Below are 10,629 nucleotides of genomic sequence, written 5' to 3' on the forward strand. Positions count from 1 at the left end.
CCAAGGAACATGAATCAATTCTCCATGTGTAGCAAGACGAATTAAGCAGCAACATGAAAAAATCATAGTTTTAGTGGCTTAATCAGGTTTTTAATGTAACGTTCTTACAAATGAGATGAAATAGGGAGCTCTTACCCTATATGAGAGAAGTTATGTTTGTCGTAGAAATTTCGCACAATGTTCCTAAAAAATTCGTATGAATTTCATAAGGCTTATTATTGGAGTTCCAATTTTCGCGACCTCATAAGGTGGTCTTATGATTCGCATACGATATTCTTGTGGTTAAAAAACCATTCGAAATCATTTTGAAATTCCACATATTTTTTGCCTGAGTGGACGTCTTATTTTAGTAGCAAACATAGATTTTCCTTCTAAAGAACGATTGAAAACAAGCAAAGATTCAACTATTCTCGGTCCCTCATTGATTAGGGAATTGTTGAAATAAGAAATTTCTGGAAATTTCACTAGACAACCAAAATAATTAAACCAAATAAATACATTTTCCACCATCGTATATATTTTTGAATTGTGATTCTGGCATCAGGTTATCTTTATGCTATATGTTTCAATGTTCTACAAGAACGATAATACTTGACTTGTATTCATATCATTCAGTAGCCTGTCTAGTTTAAATTTTTAGTTTTTCTACAATCTGAAGTAATATCTACTTTAGAGCAAATTCAGCAGCTGCAAGATTTATATGGGTGGTCTATAATATAACTGAAACAAACGTATCCCCAGCAAGCCGTTTTTGTTTTATTTATTCGAACAGTTCAGCTGTCAAATTTCAAACTGGTATGCGCTGCCGTTCTATTTTTTCTATATTTGAAACACAGATAAAACGTTGCTGGGGCTGCCAGTTTATTTTGTTATACTAATAGGAGCAACCTATTAGTATTTAAATGCAGTGACGAAAAGCAAAGTCTTGGCATTACATTCCTTTTGTGGAATTTGTTCAAACAGACACATGGAAAAAATTATTGCTCATTCAATCTACCATTCTACATCCATAATGTGTTGGAATAACATCTTTTAACATCATTTTATTGTTGAAATTTTGTTTTATTAGTGAATACAGATAAATACATATTTTTTATACAGAGTGTTACAGATTTCCTATGAAAAAATCTGGCATCTCTGTACATACATAACCTAATACACGGTGCACTGAAACTAGTCATAAGCTATGCCCCGCTTGTGAAGAATTCTGGCAACCGTCAGAAGGCTGGCTGCATTCCGGCTGCAGTCAAAATTGTCCAAGCGAAATTGCGTCATTATCTCGCCGTACGTGTCCTGTTTATATCTCTCTTCCTTCTTTTTACTTTTTTTAATTCGACTTCATTTGATATTCCTCAATCCCGCTTGTACATACAAAAAACGAATCTTGAAACGAGGTAAATGAGATTGAAATATGGGTATGTTTGGTAATGAGAAAGCAATGTTTTGCCAATAACATTTTCCATAATTAGTATATAAGAAGGCAATAACTTATTTCCTTTCATATGTACTTTTTATAGAAAAAATTAAACCAAGACGCTAAAAATGTAGAACCGATTCAAAACGGTTCTGCCAATCTTGTTTGCCAAGAATCTGACAGAAAGAGAAATTCTCTACCGGAAACGGTTGTTGCATTGTTGAAAGACTTTTGCCGGAATTCTGGCAGATTTCCGGCAAAAATTACTGGCAGGCATAATTAGCCGTCTGGAGGGAAATCTGCCCGCCGCGTACAAGTTGGACAAATTATCAGAATATTGAAGATAATGTGTTTTCGCATTTTCCTGCCGTAACCTGTGCAGCGCTTCATAACTACACTTTGCTCGCACTGAAACCTCTAATAATTTATACAGCCTTGACTATAAGAGTTTTGATGTAACAGTATTTTACCTTCTGTAAAATGAAGCGATTAGACAATTAGTGAAACTCGAAAACTGTATTTGAAAGATAACTACGTGGGAACTTTTTAGGTGGTTGATTAAATGGTTCGTATTCTAATTGAAAACAATCTCAATTCTTCCTTGAAAATCTTGCCGCAAGAAGTGAAGTTCATATTTCTTTTTGATACATTTTTCTTTAAAAAATGACTACTTATTCTCAATCGATTACCAAGATTCATTCTCATATGATGTGTGAACTTCGTTTGAATGCGCTTCAATACATTGGCATTTTGTGCTTTGTCATGGCGTCCGGTTGAGAACGACAATAATGATGTCATATTCACAGAAGCTTCTGGCACTCTTCTGTCCGTATGTATACTCTAATATGATGGACGTAATAATGATATATTAATAAATGATAACGATTTATCCATTAGTAAATTAGAATGGCAATAAATGAGCCTAAACAATGCCGTCGTCGTCACACCGATCATGATATGTGCAATTATAATATTCAGGATCAGTTCAAAATGGTTCAAATGTGAAATTCAATTTTGAAAATGTTTATAGACTAAATTGTTAGGCCCATCGAAACCATATAGTACTAACAACTCGTGATAAACACTCAATCAAATTACTAACAGATCCTCAAAACTGAAATTTCCTTCTGGTAGCGGCAATTTTGTCACCTCTTAGCGCATGTTAACGAATCGGTATTCAAGTCAAAAATAAATTTAAAAAAAAAACAACCCAATACCTCATTTCGCGGGGGGTACAATTCTGCTAATGAAGTTAAATGTACCGTACGGAAGGCCAATTAACGCGCTAATTGTACCGTCTTTCAACGGTCCATCTTACGAGAAAGTGACAGCCGTTAGGTAAAATATTTCAACCAACCCATGCCAAGCAGAAGCGGTCTGACTCCAATCTCCCTAGGCCCGAGCAGCAAGCGCAGAATCTGATTTGCGCAAAAGATTAATTTATAAACATTACACAGCTGCGCTTAGCCGCGTGCCAAATTCAAAATGCGAGTGATGTGCTCTGTTGATTACGCATCCTAAAATAAATTTATCCAACATTCTCTTGAAAGCATAATCAGATAACGATGGTACCCTAAGCTTCTAGCTTGGAACACCTGCGATGTCCCGTGAACTAAATCAAGCCAAATGACCAGAATCGAAATTAATTGTAAGACTTTTCTCTCTCTATCCGTTGCAGGTGGATCGACCGCTCACGATGAAAAAGGAAGGCATACAAACGAGAAACCGTAAGCTCACCGCTAAATCCAAGAAGCGAAAATCAGCACCCGGCTATAGTTTCTCCTTCGGAGATCTCATGACCCCACTGGATCACAACAAATCCTTCCCGGGTGGTTTCCCGACTACGATGGGTAAGGATCGGTCGATACAGTAGTAATATAGACTTAGCGTGACTCTAATCGAACCCGTTTTTGTTCACAGGACAACACGCCCATCTGTCGAGCGGACTACACCACGCCCACTCGCACATGCACAGTGGCTGGTATGCGACCGGGTTGGGATCACTCGGAACGTCCGGTAGCCTCCAGAATGGCTTCAGCAGTGCAGCACCTCTGGGAACCGGAGCCGTTGGGCATCCACAGTCGTATCACCTCGGGCTGAACTCTATGGTAAGTTCTGGAAGATGCTGAATTAAAAAAAAAAAACAAACAAAAGCTGATTTCGGAACATAGATTGAAATCGAACAAAACCTTTATTTTCACAAGAAGGATGCAGATTTAGCATTGACAGGATTCTGAAAAACAATTCATGTGTAACTATTCGTTCGGCAAAAACTCTGTAAAGTGTATTGAATTCAGAGAATAATTGGCTTTTTCTTTTGTTTACATAGATTTCGCTAAAAAAAAGATCGAATCAGCTAAATCAAATCTGAAATCCAGTTTAATTAAAAAATTGGTTGATAATTTTGCTCGGTGAACACGCTTAAAAATAGTTACTCAAAAATGAGTAAGATCCCACTCCTCTTTAGAAAAAGTGGAACAACTCTAATTTTGAGTAACTCCTTAGTTACTCAAATTTGAGTTCTTCCACTGGAAACGATTTTTGGATAAAATCTACTCATTTACTGAGTAATGGCTCATTTGCCCATGTGCCAAAAATAGAGTAATTAGTTAAATTCTGAATGAAATTTTATTCCACATATACCAAATTTGCGTAAAATTGCTCCTTTTTTGAATTGTATTGTATTAAAATATTTAGTAATTGACACGCAACACATAAAATAATCATACTGTGTTTATTTATTATTCCGTTTACTATTAATTTCTAACTTCGAGATATCATATCAAGCGGCGATCGCTTGGAGTAGTGTGTTAATCGAAGCTTAACACACATGTCAGTACTGCTCAGACAACAAATCAGACACTTGTTCCTCATAAATGCCACACTTGAGCACATTTGTTTCCATTCTGAAGCACAGTACAGATCCCTTCTGGACACAATAACTGCGTCGATGGCACTACCAAGAGGACAGTCCAAAAATTGTGGTTTTTGCAGACACAACACCGTTTGTGTTAGGCGACTCACTTTTGAAATACGCGATCTCACTAACAAAAAATAGAACCTGTTGCTACAAATGGTTACTACAACTTTTAGACTGATCTTGCGAATAGTAACATAAAAACGAGTTTTTGCGTTAAACTCAAATTTAGAGTAAGAGTTACTCATTATTATTGATGGTAACTACTCAATTTTCGACATTTCCATGTATCATTTGAAAATGAGTAACTAATACTCAAACTCTGAGTAACTTTTACTAAGCGTGAAGATTTAGCATTGACAGGATTCTGAAAAACAATTCATGTGTAACTATTCGTTCAGCAAAAACTCTGTAAACTGTATTGAATTCAGAGAATAATTGGCTCTTTCTTTTGTTTACATAGATTCGCTAAAAAAAGATCTATGATAACCTATGCAATTGACATGATATGTTCAATATGGTGCCGTGCAAAGGCGTAGCTGAACTGAAGACTGATTTTTCTCTAATGTGACAGGGTCTGAAACCACATAGTAATTAATAGAAGAGAATGTTAACAACTTGCTTCAAAACATGGCTCTATATCTTTCTTTGTTTTTTTCCGTTGTCAAATTTGTAAGCAGGGTTACCAGTTATTCAGATAATTAAGAAAGCTGCATAGAAAAAAAAACAGAAACACTCAATTGTTTTCCGTTGATTTCATAAGCCTTTTTTCGGCAATCATGTTTTGTGCAAAAAAGAGTGTGGTGAAGAAATTCAGCTTTGGAAACCACGTCAACGAAATTTCAACTGAATCATCCGAAATTCGATTCGGAGTCTCTTCTAACTTTGAAAGGGATTTGGAATCTGTTGCAACAATAGTTCTTCCTGAACTGGGTTTTCCTTCTGATTCAGGATACATTTTGCAATCAGATTCCTAATTACATTTCGGATGGAATTTACAGGTTTTTTGCCAACCCTTATTATTATTTCAATATTTTTGTTTTGAGTAAAAGTGGCTTTACAGTAGGATCTGTAAAGCAACGGAAGGGGATTATTAGAAACCTAAAACTTGGTTTTCTCCCAGACATTCTGAAGAATGAATTTCTCCACGACTAAATTATTTCTGATTGCCTTATTTTTGTATTGCCAAGGTAGACCTTTTTACTAGTATTCGGTAAATTTCAAAGTTTCATGTTTGGATTTGAGAAAGAATAGATCGTTAGTTAGTTCTTATTTCGAGAAAATGAAGAAAAAACGTAGCGTCAATTCAGTCTACTTTTTCACACTCAATTCTGACAGATTTTCGAAATTATCAGATGGTGGCGAATTTTATTTACCGTGGGTTGTAGAGAGTTTGCATTGAGTCGGAATTCATATTTAATACTTCATCAATTCACAAATGGAAAATTTTCGCGCTTCCAGATTTGATTTGAAACTCGAAATTCGAATGAGATTTTGCCGTTACCCCATTATTTCGAAAGTCTATCGGAATGTAGTAAGCAAAAATTTACCAAACGTAACCCTGTATACATCTGGGTTTCATTGATTTTCAATCGAAATTCATTTGTCATAAATAACATAGTATAAATTCAACTACATTCGGGTTTACTCAACCGCTCGGTTAAGAGTGCTGGATCAACCCGATTCACATTACAAATGCCATTAAAATTTTCTCTTTATAAATGTGCTAGTGCAAAAGTCAGACGATCTAGGTTTTTTTTATTACACGGACCAGACAAACCAAGGAAGACCGTTTTGTTGGTTTTCAGCAAATTTCAACAATTTATGTTTAAATTGAGGGAATCAGAATCAGAACTAATTGGCTCAAGTGGCACGTTCCCCTAGTTGTTTGGAGATATGCGCCTTTAGACTTCCGGGTGTTATTTTTTATATAACTATATCGTTTATTTATACCCGGCTTTAACCTAGTTACGGTCGTTCGCCGTTTATATAACTAAATTTTCATTCCGAGTTTCAATAAAAGTCTTTCTAGTTGACGTGCAAAATTGGAGAAGAAAAAAACGAATTGTCAATTCAAGTCTCTTTTTAGTACCTTATTTTGATAGGTGTCCGAATGGCTGGCAACGCAATTCCTTCAGAATCTGCGTTCGCATTGATTTAGGGAGCAAGACACTTTGCAAGCGTATGAATAATGTCAATGCATAAAGACAAAACCCTGCGTTTATTTTTCTCATTTTAATCAATAAATCTTCCATGTGGTACAAAAATAAAGAAATCAGTTCTTTCTGCTTAGAATTGCAATTCAAGAAATGCGAAAATCTTAGACTAAAACTCTTCCATTTTTCTGAAACATTCCTATATGGATTTTCTCTTGCAGAAATCATTGCGAAATAGTTTACGTAGATTTCTTTTAGGAACCTTGAATTTAACACGCGAAACGCAATGGATATGGAAGGTTGTCATAAAATTATTTTTTTTTTCGGAAAACTGCTTTTTCAACAAAAAAATATTTAGTTTTGATTCTTTTGCGTTGTGCAATCTAATATAAATGCACTGAATCAGTGTTCTTAACCTTTTTATTAGGGAATTAAAATCCACATTCATAAAATGTAAGCAATTTTCCATCAAACATTGGTGAAAAATTGAACAAAGCTGATATATCATTCAAAAAGTCAGGCTTAACATTCGTTTTAGAATAAATTATTGCTGAAAAAGATTGTTTTAAACTCAATCGTTCAAGCCACTTTGATAAACTGGTGGCACTGCATATATAAATGCATAGATCTACGCATATATAAATGCATAAAATATACGTAATACACAAATATCCAACACAAGTAAACTTGGTTTAAATTTGATCCTTAATTCAAACAGAAAACCGAGTTTTGCTAACTGCAGTAAAATAAAATGGCGTACGTCGTCTGACTTTTACTGTAACGTATTTATTTCTAAACTGAAAACTGAATGACATTGAAAACGTCAAAGTCAATAGATCATTGCTCAGTCCACATAAAATGTCGATTCCAGAGAATTACAGTTACCAACGGTTCTTTGTAAAACTGGATCTATAAGAAATTTTTCTTAGAATAAAACTGTAATTTCGTTTCACCGCGAATAAGTTATGAAATGTTTTATGCTTTAAATATTTGCATAGAAGTAAAAACTAAACGATATGCGATATAAATGAATTTCCGAGAAATATCAATGAGCTCTAGTCCAAGATTGAAATAAATCTAGCTGAGTGGGTTCAGTTAAATGGTTGATTAACTTAACCCACTTTGTTCATCAATAGATCTCGAACCAGACAGTTATGTTATTCCAGCACTGTCCGGAATGCTACACACACACATGCGAAATCAGGCAGAAGTACAAAAATTCAGTAACCAGAGTAGCCCATTCCGAGTACAAGCTGCACTAGATTGTTTGTTGTTGTAAAAAAAACGTTACGTTTCCACACAAAATCTCTACCTTCTACATTTCTTTTTCTATCTTTCATTTGCAGAGCTGGAGATCCGAGTACACGTGACTAATGGGACAGTAGATCGGACTGGTCGCGTGGCAGTAATCGCGACAAAACGCTCACCGATAGAGGGAGAGAAAAACGGGTTCTAGCAGCAAAAGATTTGCTTCATCCGCAGCAATAAGTTGATATTAGTACAATTCTAGAGTTAACCCAAACCCAGCAGCAGATAATTACAATTATACGATTCACAGTTCGCATTCTCCTGCACAGCCCCCGTTCACCGGCAATGTAACCTACCCAGTGCAAAGGCGTAACTCATCTTCACGTTTTCAATAATCTGCAGACAGATTTTTCTATCCCTTGGTTTGCTTGGTTCGCAAGAATGAATTCTTAAGCCGATTGACGACGTCATTATGAATCACGATGATTCGAGTGAAGATAGCTCTCATACCTTACCTTTCGGATTCGCGTCTAACGAAAACACCTTTCCAAACTACCTTACACTTGTTAAGAGCGCTCCCGCTATCAACACTTATACCGGAAATGAGCCCGAATCCGAATTCAGATTACACAATCGAGCGTAACACACACTCACACACATAGACACACACATAAATCAACTCCTTGCTGGTACGAAATAATTTACACTTCAAGCTCATTTGCGTGAAGCTCAATCATCGAATCCATCAAAGCAGCCGGGCCAGAGAGAAATTTGCTCCTTCCACTGACTGACATCTTTCCCTTCCATCAGCTCGTATCGCTGCGCAAGAGTTATGAATCCCGTACATTAGCCCCACTCCCCATCTCCTCCTACCCCTCATTCGCAAGCGAGTCAAACCGTTTATCGCCTCTACGAAAACCTTCCAATTTCGCCGAACATGGTTCAGTGGCGCCAAACGGCAAAGCTGCTGTCGAAAAAGTGCAAAGAATTAGATAGTTAAATTATGTTTACTTTCTTTAGCGTCAAGTAAATTTATTTTACTTTAGTTTATTTTTTGTTGTAGCTCAAAATACTTGTAAGCTAGCACAAGAGGAGAAAAGGCAATTGCAAACCTAATTTTAAGTAGTCAGAGACTGTTGCAAGGGAAGAAACATAACTAGGATTAAGCTCAAGAATCAGTGTATAATAATGGTATAATAATATATTTGTACAAAGTGTATATTTAAATAAATGGCAAAATAGCTATAACAAGCATGTACATAGAAAGAAATGAATAAAAACAAAATTATTAAAAAATTAAACATAGTTCAGCTCAATATAAAAAGTGAAAACAGAACAGAACAAATATCGGATTTTGAAACCAGATATAGCAACAAAGCAGAACATTTCTTAGTAATCATTTTATGGGAATATAACTTCTTCTGTATTGGAATGTGAACCCACTGCCATAAAATTTTATTTAAATAATTGTTGTGATCTATTGTGATAAGGATACATACAAATAAATAAAAAAAAAAATGAAAATCGAAAAGTGCGTTTTGTATTTGAAGCTTGAAGAAACCAGAACCTTCCGGAGCACCTATTCTAAGGATTCTAATAATCTAAAGCTCGGATCTAATCTAGGCTCTTCCTTACGGGTAAACATCCGTATCAAAATGATGATGACAACTTCCTGGTAACGTCATTATGCCTAGATCTATCATTCGTTGATATCTTCGATCCCCTGTACTAAGCGAAACATAAATCTCATTCTGCAGGAACTCAAATGGAGATGCTAGAGCAAGCAAAACATTAATCTTATATCACTGAAAAAAACGTAGGTTTCATTTCATAACTGATATACCAATTAATATAATCTCATGAGGATCTTGGTTACCTTGATAGTCATGAGCACCAGACGGTTACCAGGAAATGTCGCAATGATTTTAAAAGCACTTGCTTAAATGTTGTTTGAAAGGAGTCTAATTATTACAATCGACATACCAAGCTGTCTGACTGATTAATCAAGAGCAATGATTTCCAATTGTTCTACCACCGTATCGTAATTATTTAGATCTATCGTAATTATTTAGATCTATCGAATCAGTTCAATTCTACTGGTCATCAAAAGGTTTAGAAGTGTCAATTTAGATTTGGACGAGCGAGCTGGAACGTCACTAAAGTTTGAAAAGGGGAAATTGAAGGAATTTCTCGATCAAAACCCGTCGCAAATGCCAGAAGAACTTGTAAAATCACTCTGAGTTACTCTGACAGTCACTTGCCAACATTCAAAAGCAATGGGAATGATCCGGAAAGTAGGCAATCGGGTCTCGTATGAGTTGAAGCAAATAGACGTCGAGCGCCGTTTCTTCGACAACTTCAATGACACAAAAGAAAAGGCACAGAAAACAGATATACAGGATCGCTTATGAGCTGTGTGTAAAATTTGTTCAAGCAGCGTGGTAAATACATGCAGATGTCACCACAATCGACACGCTTTTGGGTGCAGCATTCATATCACGACATTCACTTCACGCAAAAGTTTTGTTTTGCCATTGGTTAAAATCACTAGTTTATTCTTGTTTTATTCCGATTGAATTCACATATTATTCAAACGACATCGAAATGAAGTTGTCTTTTACACTTAGGAAAATCGTGGGAGAAGTATTCAAATTTTTGTAGTTGGAATATTCCTGTCACAGACAGGAGAATTTTGTTTTCTTTCTGGAACGTTTTGAAAGCTCGTTGCGAACAGTCGTGTAGGTGGCAGTAGTGTTTCCAAACAGCAAAACAAAGTCAAACTCTCGACATTGCATTCCTTTTGTCGAATTTGGCCTTTCTGTTTCAACAGACTTCGCAGCCGATTCGTATTGTACAGGATCATTGCATGGCTATTACTATGGATCCTTCTGACA

The 10,629-nt window shown here is 35.9% G+C and overlaps 1 protein-coding gene across 2 annotated transcripts in view; it reads left to right on the plus strand.

Annotated features, from left to right (window-relative positions):
* LOC131438404 (GATA-binding factor C-like) overlaps positions 1–9,223 on the plus strand; it is a 48,264-nt gene extending 39,041 nt beyond the window's left edge. For both annotated transcript variants that reach the window (XM_058608421.1, XM_058608428.1), the window contains exons 5-7: positions 3,093–3,264; positions 3,335–3,522; positions 7,834–9,223. In XM_058608421.1, coding sequence (XP_058464404.1) covers positions 3,093–3,264; positions 3,335–3,522; positions 7,834–7,857 — 384 coding nt within the window. In that variant the 3' untranslated portion in view covers positions 7,858–9,223. The remainder of the gene's footprint in view (positions 1–3,092; positions 3,265–3,334; positions 3,523–7,833) is intronic.
* Positions 9,224–10,629: the final 1,406 nt, after the last annotated feature.

The sequence above is a fragment of the Malaya genurostris genome, chromosome 1, assembly GCF_030247185.1.
Source record: "Malaya genurostris strain Urasoe2022 chromosome 1, Malgen_1.1, whole genome shotgun sequence".
NCBI classification, from domain to species: Eukaryota; Metazoa; Arthropoda; class Insecta; order Diptera; family Culicidae; genus Malaya; species Malaya genurostris.